Source organism: Macrobrachium rosenbergii, chromosome 41 (assembly GCF_040412425.1).
Source record: "Macrobrachium rosenbergii isolate ZJJX-2024 chromosome 41, ASM4041242v1, whole genome shotgun sequence".
Taxonomy (NCBI): Eukaryota; Metazoa; Arthropoda; class Malacostraca; order Decapoda; family Palaemonidae; genus Macrobrachium; species Macrobrachium rosenbergii.
Genome location: NC_089781.1, coordinates 8,208,905 through 8,229,149, shown reverse-complemented (window position 1 = coordinate 8,229,149; position 20,245 = coordinate 8,208,905). Strand labels below are relative to the sequence as shown.

The 20,245-nt window shown below is 37.4% G+C and overlaps 1 protein-coding gene across 2 annotated transcripts in view; it reads left to right on the top strand.

The window, feature by feature from the left end:
* The window catches only part of LOC136826614 (BRCA1-associated RING domain protein 1-like), a 47,997-nt gene extending 42,584 nt beyond the window's left edge, over positions 1-5,413 (top strand). Inside the window, exon 9 of one of the 2 annotated variants that reach the window (XM_067083904.1) lies at positions 1,435-5,413. In XM_067083904.1, the coding sequence (XP_066940005.1) occupies positions 1,435-1,776 (342 nt within the window). In that variant the 3' untranslated portion in view covers positions 1,777-5,413. The remainder of the gene's footprint in view (positions 1-1,434) is intronic. The other variant, XM_067083903.1, reaches the window with a different exon arrangement.
* The last annotated feature ends 14,832 nt before the right edge of the window (positions 5,414-20,245 follow it).

The window sequence follows — 20,245 nt, the reverse complement described above, 5'->3', positions numbered from 1 at the left end:
TATTTGATATTTCCAATATTTCCATACAAGTCACTTGGTAATTTTTTCAAGTTTTTAAGTTTGCTGGTTTGTCATATAAAAAATAACGATAATTACTATCCTTTACCAGCCAAAGCCATGATACTTAAGTGCTTTGAGACAATTGAATGTGCACAGTGCACCAGTCAGCAACATCAACTTTTAGTAGTGTCACCAGTATGAATCAGTTGCATACTGTAAATGTGTTTTTATTCTAAACCCACATTTACAGTATGAATCAGTTGCATACTGTAAATGTGTTTTTATTCTAAACCCACACATTATTCACCCAGTTGATCATTTGGTATCAGTTTACCTCATACAGCATTTTCGTTTCATATCATATCAAAATACATTTTATACATTTGTGCTGATGCAAGTACTGTATGCTTTTGCATGTATGTTGAAAGTTCTACAATACAGATAGCTACTTACTATAATGTACTTACAGTTGTTAGATTTATGTTTGAAAGACAGTTTGGCCCTATGGAAATAAAAATCATTGCCTTTTATGTAGGAGTACTGTATGCCTCTGCATGATCTAGAATCAGTCATTGAAACTTGGTAACAGGGTATTTAACTTTTCCTTGGGCTCTTTGAATAAGGGTTTTCTTGTTGACGTCTGAGTTGGAACTTTTAAATATTTTGTATGCTCTGTTGTGGAGAAATAGCATGCATAACATAGGTGTGAAGGGTGTAAGTAAGCATATGTGGGCCCTTCATGCCATCCATTGAAGTGGATCCCCACCATTTTGACATTTTCATTTTGCAGTTAAATATCCTGAATTGAATAAGTAAATAAATCTGAAATTAAAGACAAGAAATATAGGTTAAGATAAACTATTAATTATATGGAATTCTTGTATTGTATAAGCTTTCCTGTTACCTCTGGGATACACTTAGGCCATTGTACATGGTCTAAATTACAAGAGGCCAGACCCCCAAACTGTCTGTTGCTGTTCAGTTTTATATAAATTGTTGGTTTATCACACACTGATGTTTAAAAATTTTTGATGTTTTATAACTGTTGATGTGTTTGTTATATTCTTGTTATAGCTTTATGGTAATGAGTACTTTATTTGGTTGGTATTACAGTAGAGTACTTAACATATCTTTGATGTTATGTAACTTATATATGTGTTTAGCAAAATCCTTTTTGTCATGAAAAATGTTTAAGAAAAGAAGCTCGTGTTATATTACACCTTCAGAGAATTTTTATCTTTGATATAATTTTTTTTTTTTTTTTTTTTTTTAAGTAGGTTATAAATGTTGGTAGCTTGGCCAAGCCTAGCCTAAAAACCCTTAGTTAATCTGGTGATTTGGCTAATCTGTCAAGGGTTTGCCCTTATACGTACTGGATTAGTGAGGTGTTATTGCATTCAGAAAGTGTTTATTCAACAATTGTATATTTTTCAGCGTCCAGGATTGTTCAGCGGCATGCACATATTTTTATGGGGAAACTTCAAGGAGTCATTTCGTAACAAAAAAGTACTTGAGTGTTTGGTCAAAGCAGGAAACGGAATAGTTTTAGGCCGAGAGCCTAACCCAGAATCTACAGCAGGTATGAGAACAGTACCTTATCATACACAACCTAATGATACTTTAGGTAGTTGCTCTCATGTTATATTATATCAAGAAGGTTCAGTTGAACCTCAAATTAAGTATAATATGGAACATATTAAAACCCTTCCAGTCTCATGGTTTGTTAACTGCATTGAGGCTTTTACTATTTTAACACCAACCAAACAACCTTTATAGGTTTTATGTGCCTTAGATTAACAGTGCCCATACTGTATCATTGAAGAATGCTTTGTTTCTAAGAGTAATTTAGTATTCCAAGTAAACTATGTCTGTGTGGTGTTCACTGATATTAAATTTGTAAAGATGTACAGTATTTCAATTATTAAGTTTGATTTGTTTTTATAAGCTTTTTCAAATTCATACTTTGTATTTAAATTTAATTTTTCTTAGCCTAAATATCTAGAAGAGATACTTTTTATTACTGAGAGTATAACTTAGATATTTTAGTAATATGTACATAGTACAGATCACATATGATTTGTAATTTTTAAAGATGATCCTTCATTAATTGAGAAGTAATTTAAATAACCTCTCTATTTAGGGTACAAATTATCAGTTTACATACTGCTGACTTTTATGTTTTTGTGGTTACGAACCCTGGTATTTTGCTGCTTTTATATACAAAGTGTGGGGCAGGTAAATTGTTTTAGATTACAAGTGTAGTACCATCTCTTGGTGTGCTGCCAGTCTACTTTTATATCATTTTGCTCTTAAATATTTAGTATGTAATGCAAAGGGACCAAAATGCCTCCCTATTTTGTAAAGTGTTAGTAGACCATCATTAGAGCTGTATAGATTACAAGATCTGACCCATGCATTATGTAGCTTTAGTGAGTATCCTTGCACAGTGAATGGTCCTATGCACCTCCTAAACAGTGAGAGAAGTCATAGCCTGGAGTCATGCTTACCTGATAAGAAGTATGGCACCATACCACATATGGATGGCAAGGGCTAATTAATTTTATTTTGTTTTGGGCCCTAGTTAATTGTACCATGATTTTGCCTGCCTCAGGTATTAAGCTGTGACTAAATGGTACAATATTATTATACTAATTTATAGTAATAATAATAACCAGTGCCTGCCTCCTTGCCAGTTTCTGCTATAGCAGTTTGTGCTATTCATCCACATATGTTATTCAGCATGTAAAATAAAAGGGTTTGCATATGGAACACAGACTTTTGTTTTGCCATTTTAGTGTTTCCCAACACAGGATTCTATTTGACATGGAAGCCAGCCTCATGACCATTTAGTTTGAAAGAACAAAATGTTAGATTTTTTAAGGAGATACCGAGATGTGCCTGGCTCGCTAGAACAAGCTTGGCCCAGTGATAAAAGGTTGGTGTAATGGACTTCTCTTTGTAAGTGAAGACAAACTTGTCTCAAAATGAGGCAGATTGATTCAGGAAAATATGATATTGATTAGTGTTATTTTATATACATATTCAGCAACCATTTTTAGGAAACAGATCAAAAGGCTATGAATTTAGAATTATGATTCTGCAGAATAGAATGCCTTTATGCTGAAAAAGGATTAGTCAAAGAAGTGAAAGAAAGGAGAAGAGTGGAATAAATATGTACATGTATTAGGTAAAAAAAATAAAGGTGAATATTAGCTGTACAATTTATAACATCAGTGTCATCCTTTACATTTTGTTAGGTTTTCCCCATACAGTAATCAATTTTGTTAATTAATTTCATTTGAATGTTTACTTAAATATTTTTAGTGAGAGGGGCATGGCAGGGACACAACCTTTCCATCATGGTACTATTTTATTGCTGATTTTGAAGTGAAATCATCAAAGTTGTTAGTGACCCAACGTCAGTCAAAGTCAAGGAACGAATAATGCTAGCAATAACTTAGAAACTTTACACTTATTGTGAAGTTGTAGAAGTTAAATAAAAGCTAAATGAATAAATAAGCAAAATAAAGTGTGCTTGACTTTACTATCAAGCTTGCAAATTTTCAAACCCAAGGCTGGAAAGTCATTATATACAAGCTATGGCACTGTCCAAATTTTAAAACATTGGCTACATGCTCACCACCTAGTGTTAGGCATCTTAATACTTCTCTTGAGATAACCTATTGGGCATGAATAACATCACTGATCCTCATGACTTTTACACAGTTTCTGTTGATTTGTGAATCTTGAATTGTATTACAAGGTTGAGACTAGAGATGCCAAACAATCAAGAAGCTCTGTGAGCAATGCCTCCCAAAACAGCTATATCTTTAGGACAAGTAGAGGGTGGTAACCCTGAGTTAAAAGTGAAAAAGTAGGGTTTTAGAATAACACTGCTGGTACCAAATGAGTTTATTGCAGTAGTTTTAAATGATCTGCTCTCTCTCCTTGCAGCAGATAAAAGCACATGTAAATATACAAGGCAATTACACCTTCTTATCTTTATTGCTTTCCCAAGGTACTTATGATGATTACTTGCGTGTTTGCCTGGTTGTGATAGAATTTCTGTGCTGAACTTTCTCTGATATGATCATGTTAGAGGCACCCTGTTTTTTTAATGGTATGTCATGGTGTCTCCAGTCAACTGTTTTTTTAAGGGAAAGATTTACTAACTAGAGCCAGCATTATCTCCATGAACAGAACATACCATAAACCAGACCATGCCTCAGAAAGTCAGCAGAGCAATTCAATCATAGCCAGGTAGTCTAGCAAAATGCCTCCTATTTTAATAGGGCATCACAGCCAGAAACATACATGAAAGGCTAGGTGAACACAGTCATGACAGTAAAAAATAGAGATGCTTCATTTCACATTGATATTGGTTAAGAGAATGCAAATTGTTTGTAAACAAAACAAAATTATATCATAATGACTTTTTTGCAGTTTAGTGTAAATTGAGATTGCCTAATAATAATATGCATTTAAATCATCACCATCATTAATATTTTTACATAAGATTTTCCCTTTACAGTGTTAGACTTGTGTAGAAAAATATTGTTATATGTAGCTTACTTTTACTTCCTGTGGATGGTTTTCTTTTTTTACAGTAGTAAGCATTTGTAAACAAAATTACAGTGATTAAAGTCTTAACTGACAAGGTTATTTATGCAAGTGTTAAATAGCAGTGCCTGTGGAAGTTGGGTTATTTATGCAGTTATTAAGTAGCAGTTAAATAAAAGCTAAGTTTTTATGTAAGTTGAAATTTATCCCTTTGGCTAACACTGTATATATGCCTTAGAGGTGACAGTGACCTGTCTTTGAAATTTCTTTTTTTAATATTTTTTGTCCATTCTGTTATTTGTACTGTATTATGAAAGGTGCAACAAATTTTGACCACTTGTAAATGAGATTGATTACAGTAAAGTTAACCAGTTTCTAATGCAAATTTTTAGCTTTCTTAGGGATGCTACATGCGAAATACTATGCGGACTTATGTTTATTATTATAAAATAGCGTAAAGAGAGAGACCACTAAAACAAAACTTTATACTCATAAGTGGGCCAATCTGTGTTTACATTGCATGCATTTGTAGTACTGTAATATAATGTAGTGTTGTATGGTGCTGAAAACTAATGTTTTGTGTATTTAAAAATTATTTTCTATATTTTTAATATTTCTGAAAGTGTAGAAATTACTTTATTCTTGAAGAACTCATTTTTTTACCTTGAAAGATCTTTTTAAAAAAATGTTTAATTTTTCAGTAATAACTCAGACATTTACTAAAGAATTACTTGTACATTAAAGAAAGAGTGGAAAAAAAAGAAATTCACTAATCATTGTAAAATAACGAAGAAAAAGATTATTTAAAACTATATGGAGACCTGAGTTTCTGAATAAAAATTTTATACATACAGTACTGGTATTGAATAATCTTACCATTTACACTGACTGAGCCATTAAAATAAGTAGAAGAAAGAAGCCTGAGAAGCTCTTGTTTTGGCAACAGATGTGTGACATCAGTATCCAACCTTTTGCTTTTTTCCAAACATCTGTTCAAGGTTTAAATTTAATCTTTCAGTGTGGCTTATGGCCATTTCTGTTCAATAAAAATTGTGTTCCTCCTTATATTTGTTAGCTTTTGTTCTTGCTTTAGTAATTTTCTTCAGTATTAATAAATGTAAATCTAGTTTCTTGTTCTAATAATTTCCGCTAACTTGTCTCTCATCCCCACTCTGTTAAGTACTTTATTTGCAATTCCATCTGCCCATTTCACTGTACTTTCCCTTCATTGGTCAAATTTCACATGTATACAATTAGTAACATTCTTCTAAATTAAATATCAGTTTTGACAAGAAAATACATAAATAGTTTTAATTTTTATATAAGTAACCCAGTAATTACTTAGCTAAGAGTTTCTACTTGCACGGCAGCTTAAATTTTGAAATTTGTGGCAGTGATTCTTTTGTTTATGTAGGTGACTAGCCCTGCCCACTTTTGGGGTAAGAGAGGGACAACTCATCCAAGAGCTTCAATTTGTTTCTGCTGGCTTAAAAACACATGGTTCTAAGAGCAGTATGTGTTTTGGAATTCAACTGATATTTTCCCTTTTGTGTATGGTAGCTTTTGGCATACATATTCAGTAAGGTTTTCAGTAAAGCCTTTGATTGGATAATTATTCTCTTAGTGAGACTTACCAACTTTGACTTTTTTGTTACTTACTGACTAATGTCTAACACTAGCACTTTTAGTATTTGGTATTGCAGCAAAGGCTGCAACACTCAATTTACAAAAGCATGCTGTGATTCTCACGCCCTTTGCACTACCTGTAGAGGACAAGTGTGTTCTATTGACCTGACCTGTGAGGAATGTAGGGAGTGGGACGAAAAGAAATGGAAGACTTTAGCTTCTCACTTGATTAAGTTAGAGAGAGACCGTAAGAGAAAAGCAGCTTCTAGAGCTGATGTTAAAGCACTAGCTAACCAGGATATGACTCCTAAGTCTGCTGGTGTAGATGTACTTGTTGTCTCTTCTCCTGCTCACCTTGTCTCTCCCGTGTCCAGCCCTCTTCAGATACCACCTACTCCTTCTCCTGGTCTCTGCGCTTCCGAACTCGATTGCTTCGCCAGCCTTCAGATCAAGTTTGACCATAAGTTTGAGCTTATTGCAAATACAGTGGTCCAATTAGGGACACCATTGAGTGCCCTCATGGCCAAAATGAGTGAAAAAAGTGTTAATGAAGCGACAGTGGAAGAGGTGGCTGCCCGTCCCACCAACTTTCCTAGGCAAAGGTCACTGCCATACTCCCCCAAAACCTGGGAGGAGGCATACCAGTACCCCAGGGGAGGTCTATGGGGTCTGCCAATGGTAGTCGCCTTCTCAGTTGCACCTGTTGCGCCCCGTGTTATGACAAAAGACAGCCATTGGAAGGGCGTCTCGGATGTGCATCATCTGTCATTGAGTTCTGGAGATTCCAGTCCTAGCATGGGGCACCAATGGTGCTTCTCGGATGAGTCCCGCCCCCTGAAGAGGTGTGCGGCGCACAGGGACCAGTCTCCCCTGTTACCCAGCAAAAGGTGTAGAGAATCTTCCCATAGCCCTCGCCATTCGTGTGGCACTTGGGACAGCCCCAAATGCTTTTCTCCATCTGAGCACCAGTATTTGGCTCCCAGGACTTCATCCTCATTTGTTAAGCGCTCTGTTTCATCTTCCAAGCACCCCCTTCGTCTCGCGAGCGCCCACAGACTTTGTTCGAGCGCCCAGCAGTGGCCGAGCGTCCCGTAGTGGCCAAGCACCCATCAGTGCCCAAGTGCATACTAGCGGCCGAGCGCCTTCTGGCGCCCTAGTGCCCATCTCCAATTGAGCGCTCAGTATCGGCTGACCTCCCAGTGCCAGTTCCTGTTGGTTTGACTTCTTCCAAGTGCCCGGCACCAGCTCCAGCTGGCTTGCCTCCTACTAGTCCATCTCCTGGTAAGGATCTTCCAACTTCTGCAGAGCTGGACCCTTCATTACCGTCTATCCAGCGTCAACTGGACAACATTCTGGGACTTCTTCAGAAGTCATCATCGACAGTTAAAGTCCCTATGGATCCTTCCTTATCCCCGATCTCTTCAGATGAGAAGAATATAGGCCAAGACTCTTCTCCTTCAGCCTATGGATCTCTGCTTAAGTATTTGTTGCTGAATTTTTCTGATGTCTTCACTCCAGTGGCTTATGCTTCTCCTGCTTCATCCTTTATTATGTCCAATCAGCCAGCTGATTCAGGCAGACTCCCAAAAGTGATTCTCTTGTCCTCTTCGAAGAAGGTTTTGTGCGAAGTGGAAGGTTGGCTTTCTGATAAAAGACAGCAGGGGAAGGTCTCATTTAGTATTCCACCTTCTCATCTTTCTAGCAGAAGGTATCCTTCCTTGGGAGTGGGCTGCCTCCTCCCAAGGGGACTTCCCTGGGCTCATCGATTCGGCGCATAGGTCCGCCTTCTCCTCTGCTAAGGTGATGTTTACTTCATTGGAGATGGACCATTTACTCAAGAATCAATTTAAAGTTTTTGAGGTTCTGAGCTTCCTAGATTGGTCCATGGGAGCATTAGCCAGGAAGATCCAAGATTCATCCTCTCTGCCAGAAGACTGTGTTGCCAACTGGCTCAGCACACTCTCCTGTGCTGACAAAGCCATTAGGGATAGTTCTCAGGAGTTGGCTTCACTCTGTGCCATGGGTATTCTTAAAAAGAGGGAGCTCTGGGTTTCCTTTACCTCCAAGGGCATAACCACATTGCAGATGTCAGCTCTCCTCTTCTCTCCTCACGACAAGCACCACCTGTTTCCACAGGTGACCGTTAACAAGATTGCGTCGCACCTGCACAAGAAATCAACACAAGACCTTACTCAATCTACAAAACACCCCAGGGAGTGAGCGACCTTCAGCACCAAGTCAAGCTAACCTCTGCAGTCGCAGCCCCTTTTGAGGTGGCAGACAGAGGTCGCAATCAAGACCTCGAGCAGCAGTCCGTTTGGAAGCCTGCTGCTCTTAAGTGAAGAATCAGTCCTCCATGCTCCCGTTGGTGCCAGTCTCCATCTCTTCTGGGAGAAATGGATTGCGAAAGGAGCGGAGCAATAGGTAATCAAAGTTTTGAAGGAGGGATACACTATTCCCTTCAAAGAGAGGCCTCCCTTAGTCAACAGTCCCGTCACATTGACGGCCTACTCTTTAGGATCAGAGAGGTATTCAGCCCTCTCAGAGGAAGTCTCTTCCCTCCTTGGAAAAGGGGCAATAGAGATAGTTGAGGATATCAAGTCGAAGGGACTTTACAGCCGACTGTTTGTGGTACCCAAGTCCACAGGAGGATGGAGACCAGTCCTCGATGTGAGTGCTCTGAATTTCTTTATAGAGAAGACGAAATTCCATATGAAAACAGCTCAGTCTGTCCTGGCTTCCATTCATCAGGGAGACTGGCTGGTCTCTCGACATGCAGGACGTGTACTTCCACATTCCCATTCATCAAGACTTGAGGAAATACCTCAGGTTTGTCTTCAAGAACTAAGTGTTCCAGTTTCTAGTCCTCTGTTTCGGCCTTTCGACAGCCCCACAAGTGTTTACACGTGTTCTCGCTCTATCTGGGCGATTGGCTACTTGTTCACCCACGAAGGAACGGTGCATGGAGGACCTTCGGAAAACCCTATTACTGACACAAGACCTGGGGATATTGTTAAACCTACAGAAATCCCAGCTGACTCCTCAGGAAATTCTCTATTTGGGGATGAAGATAGATGCTCAGAATTTTTGGGCTTTTCCATCCCCCAAAAGAGTAGAAGACTGTCTGAGGAAAGTCAATCTCTTCATAGGCCTTTGTTCGTGCTCAACCACCCAATGGATGAGTTTGCTGGGCACCCTGGCGTCCATGGAACAATTTGTAAAGCTGTGAAGACTACACATGGGAGCTCTACAATTTTTCCAAAGAGTCAACTGGGATCGGAAGATTCATCAAGACTTGTGCATTTTTCCGATAATGCAAGAGATTAAGGAGGACTTGCGGTGGTGGAACTCTGCAGAAAGGTTGATAGGAGGAAAATCACTTCTCACTGTGAACCCCGACCTAGACTTCCCTGACGCGTCGGATCTAGGTTGGGGAGCTCTCCTAGGGGACAAAGAAGTTTCCGGGACGTGATCCCAAGAAGAGATAGGGTTACGCATCAACCTCAAGGAGTTGAAAGCAGTTCATTTGGGAGTTAAACATTTTTCGAGGGAAGTCCGCAACAAGATGGCAACAGTCCATGCAGACAACACGACGGCATTAGCATACATCGGGCTTCAAGGGAGAACTCACTCGTTCTCTCTCTGTGAGACAGCAAAGGATCAGCTTCTTTGGGCAGATCAGAACCAGACAAGATTGATGGCACGCTTCATTCAGGGGAAGTTCAATGTGGTGGCGGACAAACTGAGCTGTCCAGACAAATCTTCCTTATGGAGTGGACCCTGGACCGTTGGGTTTGTGCCAACCTACGGAAACTCTGGGGGGAACCAACCCATGATTTATTCGTGACATCCAGGAACCATTGTCTTCTGTTCTGCTCCCCTTTCCAGATCCTCTAGCATGGGCAACAGGTGCCATGCTCCAGGATTGGTCCAATGTGGACCTTTACGCCTTCCCTCTGTTTGGGATGATAAGGGAGGTTCTGAACAAGCTTCAGTCTCACCAAAACATCATGATGACCCTAATAGCTCTGTTTTGCCCTGGGAAGAAATGGTTTCCAGAGCTCTTCAGACTCCTTGTAGACTTTCCAAGGCTACTTCCTTCGATTCCAAGTCTGCGCAGACAACCCCACTTCAGGAGGTTCCATTAAAGCACATCCACTTTGGCCATGACAGGATTTCGACTGTCATCAAGCTCATACAATCGAAAGGGTTTTCAAGAGGTACGGTGGAAGCTATTGCTAAATGTAGATGCAAATCTTCCAACAGAGTCTACTAGGCGAAGTGGACAGCTTTTAGGCTCTGGTGTAGAAGACAACTTTTCGTCTTCTAAGACAACTATAGAGCAAATAGCAGATTTCCTTCTTTACTTGAGATCCTCCAGAGATCTTTCTGCTTCGACTATTATAGGGTATAGGTCAATGCTTAGCTCCGTTTTTAGACACAGAGGATTGTACATCTCTTCAAATCAAGATCTCTCTGACCTCATTAAGTCGTTTAATACTTCAAAGCTCAGGAAGGAAGAGACGTTTTCATGGAACCTGGACGTAGTCCTTAAATGGCTCTCGGATCCACTTTTTGAACCCCTTCGCTCCTCATCTCTGAGGGATCTTTCAAGGAAGACAATTTTTCTAGTGGCTCTTGCTATGGCTAAGAGAGTTAGTGAGCTCCACGCAATGGATAGAAGAATTGGATTCTGCCAGGGAGATTCAGTTTGTTCCCTCACTTTGGTTTTTCTAGCAAAGAATAAGCATCCATCACAACCCTGGCCTCATTCTTTTACCATCAAGGGTTTAGGGATATGTTAGGCACAGAAGAAGAGGAGAGGACTCTTTGCCCTGTGAGAGCTCTTTGATATTATCTCCAAAGGACTGAGAAAATCAGAGGACCGTCAAGTAATCTTTGGTATTCAGTGAAGAACCCTTCTAGACCCTTATCAAAGAGTGCCCTCTTATTCTTTTTAAGGGATCTCATTTTGGAAGCACACTCTCAGATTAGAGAGGATGTTTTACCTTCCGTGAAGGTTAGAGCTCATGATGTTAGGGCTGTTTCTACCTCGGTAGCCTTTAAACATAATCTGGCCTTCGCTTCTGTTCTACAAACAACATACTGGAAATGCAAGTCAGTGCTCGCAATGCATTATTTGTGGGACATAGAAATGGTCTACAAGAATTGCAGTACCTTAGGGCCTTTGTCCATGGCTAGTGTAGTGTTGGGTGAGGAAGCATAGGAAGCATCATTTCCATCCTTCTGTCTCTTGGCCTTGAAATAGGGTGTCGAGTCCTAGTGGAGCCTGGATTGCCCACCAGTTTTTAGTGTTGGGTGTTGGTTTTATTGTTTTTTATGTGGTGTAGGTGACAGCATTGTCTGGTTATTCTTGTTTGCGGTACTGCACCCTGGGCAGGGGCAAATATTGTTGCTTTGTTGGCCTTCGGAAAAGTCCTTCGTCGCAAAGCTACTTCTAATACTTCGTCAGCGATTAGAGCACTCCTTCACTGTGAGGTCCCCACTTGAGTAGAGGTGCTCCTGGCTATACCGCCACACCATTACAAGGTTGAGATGAGTGCCAACTAGAGGCAGTATCCACCCGAAGCATCTCTCTCATCAGGCAAGGAAACAACAAGCATTGTATCAGTGCTAGCCTATTTTCTGTTCTCAAATTCATTAACCTTTTTTTAGTGTTTTGGGGTACAAGATGTCCATGAATCCCTCCAGCTGTCAATGTGGATTCAGCTGAGTACATGTAATTACTGGGTAAGTTACTTATATAAAAATGACATTTTTATGATAAAATAAGGTTTTATATGTACTTACCAGTAATTATGGATGCAGCCCACCCTCCTCCCCTTGCTCGGACATTTAAGCATAAACAAATTGAAGCTCTTGGCAGAGTTGTTCCTCTCTTACCCTGAAAGTGGGCAGGGCTAGTCACCTATACAAACAAAAGAATCACTGCCACGAATTTCAAAATTTAAGCTGCTGTGCGAGTAGAAACTCGTAGCTAAGTAATTACAGGGTAAGTATATATAAAATTTATCATAAAAATGTCATTTTTAAATCCTTGTTGAAACTGGTTACAAAGTATAATTGTTATCACAATGTGAAGATTCTTTCATCATTGCTATTCTTGCTCATCTGCAAATGAAAATAAAAATTGATGCCATGTAATTTTGTTGTACAGTAAACTATGATTCTTTGGAATTATTTAAAGGATAACTTAACAAAGAAGATAAAAGAGACAAGTACCTCATAATTGTTTTCTGCAGTATAAAATGAGATTCTTTTGAAGGTCATTTGCAAGATGGTTGAATGCAGTTTAATTCTAAGTGGAAACTTTCCTGTAACCAAGAGTGCCGTGATTTTAAAAATGAGGAGTAGCCCTAGGAAATTGGTAGCACTGTGTCTTTGATGCAGAGGCTGTAGCAGCGTTTATGGTTCCTAGTCTTTTGTGAAGGAAAGTCAGTGCTAGTAAAAGTGAACCCATCACATTACAGTACTGAATATATTAGTGGCAAGGCCTGTTGTGGTGGTTTAAAATGCTGATAAGAGCAGTGCTTAGTCTCCATTAGTCTAGCCTGAAGAGGGTCATTGAAGACCCCAGAACCAGGAAGGATTGAAACCTATCATAGTTTTAATTGTAAATTGCTTTACACTGCATGACTTTTTTGTAATCTTTATGCATATGTGGTAGACTTATTGTCCCAATGATTGAGTCTGAAGACTGAAAGAACTGCTGTTTTCTTTTGAATGGCAGATTGATGGTAGAAAGATCTCATCTCCACAGAAATAATGCTCTCAATTAGCTTTGCTCTGTGGATTGTAAGCCATTCTGAAAGGCCCTTTCAGTGTTCCTTTAGTCCCCAGCTGCAACGCATATTATTGCACAGTAGATTAAGCCAGGATATACACTAGCATGGGCTCATGCTCGTGGAGCACCATGTCAGTGAAGATGGGTAAGTGGAATGCTTTAAGAGGGTTGAAGTGGACTTCATGAGTTATTCAACAAGCTATTCAGCAAGCAAGATGCACAAATTGTCTTTAAAACATGTGGCTTATACAGGCTCCCGGGAATATGGTACTTTGAATACTTATCGTCTACGTATTTTACTCTCACACACAACTGTCATAAGTTCTTAATTTCCTGCACTTGTATCCTAGCTTTTCAAAGGACTCCCACAAGAAGGATTGGTTTCATGGATAGAAGGCTCTTGAACCTTGAGTTTATTAAGGTAACCTGATTTCCTCAAAAGATGTCATTTATATTGCTTTATGAATTTTTGCCAGTCCTGATATGTAATTTTATGAATGTTGGGTGTGCCAGTACAGTACTTATAAAGAAATTTTTTGTAGGTAAAACTATTTTGGTCAATAACAGTCATATTTGTTGTGATGCCAGTCAACAAAAATCAGTACTTCATTAATCAGTCCTTGGAATTCATTTAAAAGCTTGTGTCCAATGTCTTTCATAAATGCTGGCTTAAATAAGTGTACAGTAGATATTCTAATTTTTTTTCTAAATTCTCTAGCTTCATAAACAGGGAGAGATAGCATGGCCTAGCATTGGGGTGCATGTTTGAAACAAACAATGGAATTGTGATTCACTCAACAAATTTGAACCCATTCTTAGGGATATTTCAGGGCAGAGGAAGTGGCCTCCAATTACATAATTATAAGTGTTAGTTTAACTGCATCACCAAGCTCTAAATTTTAGTCCTCAATTAGCTGGCATAAAGGGTTTGTTCCTAGTAAAGATATGAATTCGATTTTATATAATAGATAACAGCTTTAAAACTTTATATCTGGTTAGAATGAAGATGTGGAAATGAAAAAAAATCATAGGAAATGTATTGCAATACTAGGCAACTAAAATTTTGGCATCCCCACAAAATACAATATGTTGTATTGGATTATCTATAGACAGGAGCTGGGTCAACTTTGATGGACACTCAGAAACTGTCAAATGGTTGTGTCCAATTCTTGACTTTTGTGTTGATTGCCACAGTCTTACTCTGGTTTTAATCTATGCTTTAATCTTTCTGTTTCATCATTCCACTGATGTTGCCATTAAACTGCTATATACATTACAGTGATTGATTCAGTGATCTCACATGATTGTTTATAGGAATTTGTAGGTTTTATCTGCTTGTCTTTGTTGCAGACTTATCTGTTTTATATGTACCTTCATTTCTTTAATGTCCGATTGAAGAGGACATCATAGTTCATTGTTTAAGCCTTCTTCAAGTAGTATACCACCCCAAGACTGCTGACCTGTTCACATCATTGGAGTCTTGGGGGATGGCAGCTTAGAGGCAGTGTCTCAGTGCTTTGATGTTAGGCATCAAAGCTATGGAAGCCCTGCACTTCAGCTGCTGACCTAACAAATTGTGCTTAGGTTAGGGTCTTGGTGTTTCTGCCAAGGGTATTGTGGAGGGGAGCCAGGATTTATGTGATGTCCAGCAGGAATTTGTGGTATTAGTGTACCATTTCTATGAATTCCTGGGAACCTTTCATGGTAGTTGGAATGAAGTGCTTCCTGATGCCTGATACCTTATATGGAAGGGGCTGGATGCCATTTACTGAGATGACCCAAGAATTTGATTGTGGGGTCCCCTATGACACTTGTTGGGATGAACTACAAAACCATTATTGCATTGTAACTTCATGATTGGCTGTTGAAGCTAGCGGCAAAACTAGATTTCAGCAGCAAAGCTCCCCATGCGGGGTAGCGCCATCAGTCCACCTCTTATGTTGCACGTTACTCATTACTGTTTTTTGCAACATTCCTTCAGTCCCTAGCTGCAACCCCTTTCATTCCTTTTACTGTACCTCTGTTCATATTCTCTTCCACCTTACTTTCCACTCCCTCTTAACAGTTGTTGTATAGTGCAACTGCAAATTTTTCATGTTACACATTATATCTTTTTACTCAATTTCCCTTTAAGTACTGAATGAACTCATGAGCCCTAGTGCTTGGCCTCTAGCCTCTGCGGGGTAGTACCATCAGTGCACCCCCTAGCTGCAACCTCTTTCATTCCTTTTACTGTACCCCCATTCATATCGTAATTCCATCTTGCTATTCACCCTCTCCTAACAATAATTTCACAGTGAAACTGTTAGGTTACATTTTGTAGCATTTTGGACATAATGAGATTTGAAACAGGCCTGAAGGAATTCAGATTATTACAAGCAAATACACATTTTAAAGCTGGATTAACGATAGCCACTTTTCATAGATGTCAACCCTCAACTTTTGCGTTCAGAGATGTCGACACTCATAACTTTTAACTTTATATCGGTTAGGCATAAAAAATTTTCCAGTCCATTATTGGTAACATCAGTTTGACAGTATTTTTTTTTTTTTCCTTTTAATAACTAAAAACATCTCATTATTTATTTAGTCTCATTTGCCTCAGGCTCTGTACTTATCCGATTCAGCGTTTCATCAAAAGTGACAGTTACATCCTTAATTTTCTCCTTAGAATTATCAGCCGCTTCTTGATTACAGACATCCAGTTTTTCTAATTCTAGCTATTTTGTATGTTTCAAGAACTGTATGTCACTAAAATGGTTTTTGCCATAAACAAATCTTTCTCCCAATACGAGGAGGTGACAGAATAATCACACTTCACACAACCAGACTGATGAAGGTGCTCAGTATTTTATGATGACAGTTATTTCTAGTTATCAAGCAATTACAGTAATGCTCACGTGTACATTATGATGAGCAATGCAACCAATAGAAAACATTTTGCATAATGTTCAGGTATCCAAGCCAACTTCTACGATGCTCTTTAACAAATGGTAATAGTTATCCCTGACGACTAGTTGTTTCGCGGTGTAGCTTTCGTGTGGGTAGGACATGTCTGTGAAGTGCTGTGTAAAAGTGCCTAACTTGTACGATGTTCAAAGTGAATACAAAGAGGAAGGAAAAAGAGAAGATAAATGCTGTAGAAGTTAAACCATGTACAGGAAAGATCAAACTATCATACGAATATTATCTCATAATTATCAAAGCAGCACGTAAAGATGGAACACTAAAGAAAATAATGGAGAGGGATGAGTCAACTCAAATCAGAATCGAGAGAGTCAGCAACCTGCGGACATTACTCTGGGGAAGTCAATGAGGAAGGAACTTGGTTCCACTATGAATGTTCAGGTATCGAGGTCAGATACACCCATACTTCAGAATGACAATATATTGTACATCGTAATAACCGCAAGAGGCCTGAACAAAGAACACAAAAAACTCATCGAAGATGGACTTGGAGAAATAACTGAGATATTAACAAAGTTGATTCAGGATTCGGTTCAGAAAACTAGTGACTTAATGATCAACGTAAAGATGTAAAGACCATGACAAAAATTGAGGAAGGCAAACTTAAACCAAAAATAAAAGTAGTCTATGTCTCGAAGGATGAAGATGACATTGTCAATAACATTTTAAAGAAAAATCCATGGATAGGTAACCTCATTTTTGAAATGACAACCTGAAAATAGCAAAGGGAATGTTAGCCAAAGATGACAAATATAAAGACTGTATCATCAAATGCACATGCCCACCACAAATGCGAAATGTTATCTATGATAGAGGTGACAAACTGTGTACTGTATAGCTGTTGCAGAGTATACGACCGTTACATGCCCTATCAATGCTAAAAATGTCAGGAATTTGTTCATAGCGCAACAAATTGTATAAATGACCAAGCTTGCCCTAGATGTGGTGAAAATCACAAACCAAATGAATGTGCTAGCAGCATCTTCAAGTGTGAAAGTTGTGTAAAGAAAAGCCATAATGATACTAAATGTAAAACACATGATGGCAATATGTGCACAGTATATAAAGAATATATGTCAGACGTAAAAAATAATACGGATCATGGCTTTGATTAATAATCTCATATGCAATTTAATAAACATACAGTCCGTAGGAAATAAAACTAGCATACAAGAAGAAAGCAAATTTAAAAAAACTAAAGACTGTCCTATTCTGCAGGAGCTACGATACTGACGAGTAAACACTGAAAGACAATTGTAAAATATAAGAAGCACCTTATTTTGAAAACGTACAAGGGCCCGCCAGAGAGGGAATTATCCCTGTGGAGGGCTGTACATAAAACCGAACAAAGTGAAAGTTATTACGATTATCTTCTATTCCTTATATGTATATATTATTATATATATATATATATATATATATATATATATATATATATATATATATATATATATATATATATATATATATATATATATATACATATATGAAAGAATTTTATCACATCACTGTGATTCATATACAAGCATCAAGCTACAAATGGCCTTTAATATCAATTCGCTCTACCTCGGAAATAATATATTTTCATATATGTTAACCCGAAGGGGAATTTTTTAGTTGATAATAAGTTCGTCGTCCCGTGGAATCGAACCACGGAAGACAAGAACTCAGACTACAGTAACGCTTCAACCACATAGCCTTGTGGTTTGGGCATTTCTGTAGTCCTGAGTTCTTGTCTTCCGTGGTTCAACCCACGAGACAACGAACTTATCATCAACAAAAAAATTCCCCTTCGGGTAATATATATGAAAATATATTATTTCTGAGGTAGAGCGAATTGTATATTAAAGGACATTTGTAGCTTAATGCTTGTGTGTGTGTGTGTGTGTGTGTTTCTGTGCATATATATATATATATATATATATATATATATATATATATATATATATATATATATATATATATATATATATATATAATATATGTATGTATATATAATATATATATATTATATATGTATCTAAGTGCTTGATATTTGATTACCAAACTTACCATTTATTCGACAATTATAGTTACCTCACAACAACCAGACACCTGAACCCTCATCACACATACAAAACAACTGATTTCTCTAAAGGCAACAGTGATCCCTTATAAAACTTATCAATCATGAAAGAAAGCAGATTAAGTTCGTTAAACAGGTGTGAGGTAAAATCTAAGGGCATCACTCCAGTAACATTATAAAAGTTCAAGTATTTCTGTTCATTTCATTTCCCTAGTTCGAGCTCACTTCAATTACTTGAAGGAAAACATCTCACTTACCATTCTATCTCTAATTGAAATCAAAATTACTGGTGGGTCAACAAATGAAACTCTGAGATAGTAATTTTAAATACAAACATTTATTTTTAAATTCAAAGATTATACATGAGATTAACAGTCTCAGGGAAATTATTATTACTTGAAAACAAAACAAAATTGGATTAAATCTGAATTAATCATCAGTCAAAATTAAATCAGAAATTAATTTATTAATAAAAAAAATTATTCAAGTAAAATTTAAATTGTTAAGTAACAAAATTTTAATTCCCAAGTGTTAAACAAAATAAGGTAAATAAATCAATCATATAAAAATGTGGATACAAAAGACACAGAAATATACTCTGCAAAAAATTAAATATAAAAAAATGTAAAGCAAAAATTAAAGCAATAGCAAACACACCACATATATGTATAAAAAAATTCTTCAGAAGATAAAGCATAAAATATATATCACGAAGAAATATTAAAAAGGGAAAAAAGTATTTTTATATATAATCACTGTAAATATTATTTTTAGTGCACTAAAAACCAATAATTATATATGTTACAATACCTTGGTACCAATTCCATCGTGTTTTTATAATCAGGCGCCGTTACACACAATAAAATACACTGTTCAAATGACTCAGACATATTTACTATGGAATTAAACAGCTAAAGGTTATGAGTGACCATCGTCTACCAAAATATCAATTACGTTACAACAGGACATTCGAAGTCCCGAGAGCGAGCAAGAGAGAGAGAGAGAGTAACGCTTCTCTCTTCTCAACAAGGCTATAGGTCTCAGAATGATGCCCCTTCGTAAGGGTGTCTCAGACGGCAGGGCAGGGCATGGCCCTCTGAGTGCGTAGATGGGTTTTTTAGACGAGATCTTTATTTAAAAAAAAAACTCTTTAAAAGCGATAATTAGGCAGAGAGTGGAATTACAGTTAACAATAATATTTATCATTACATAGTTTCAGAACAAGAGAATCTCTAGTTATTATAATAAGAATGAAAAATATCGTCTCATGGAAAATTCCTGAATGATGTCAGGCAACTTTCATGATACCTCCCGCAACGTCTTGTACACTAATGGAGTCATACGAGAAAGATGTTATCTCAGCAGTTTTGAATAATGACTAAACAAATCGCGACTCTATACAACGAACAACGGCTCCCTGTCTCTCTCCGCCCATGCATACCTCCTCTCTCAACCCATACAGCATTTAATCACTGCAACTTTACGTTAACTCCGTTATGGCATATGTGCATCTGAATACAAAATCATACAGCATACAACAATTCACACATGCACACAGGGGATTACTGCATTATGAAAACCACAGCATAAGTATATATATAATATATATATATATATATATATATATATATATATATATATATATATATATATATATATATATATATATATATATAATAATATATATATATATATATATATATATATATATATATATATATATCACGAAGGAAGCAGAAGGAAAGGCAACCTCAACATCTACAGTTTATTTTCAATGCCGGCGTTTGTGACGAATTCCAAGTCATATTTTCAAAGCTATAAATATAATATAATTTGCGAACATCAATAACAAATTAATGCAATGGCAACAGCTCTTTATGTATTAAAAATATTTAAAAAACAAAACACCTCATTCCAAGACAAGTCAATAATAAGTAAAAGGAGTTCACTAAAATCTTAAAACAACCTACCTATAAGAAAGAAAGAACAAGACTAACATAAATAAGTAAAAACAGAGTGAGGAAAACCAGTTGTCCAAACTAGGTTATAAACATTTTCACTGAGGATGATTGAGTATTTAACGACACTACAGTCTTCTTGATAATTATGGATTCTAGGATGGTTAAGTCGTTGTTGTTCTGCACTTGGCCTAAGATGGAAAAATCCTTGCTGTCAATATAAGTTTTACATAATTTTAAATGATTTCGTATATTTGATTGCTC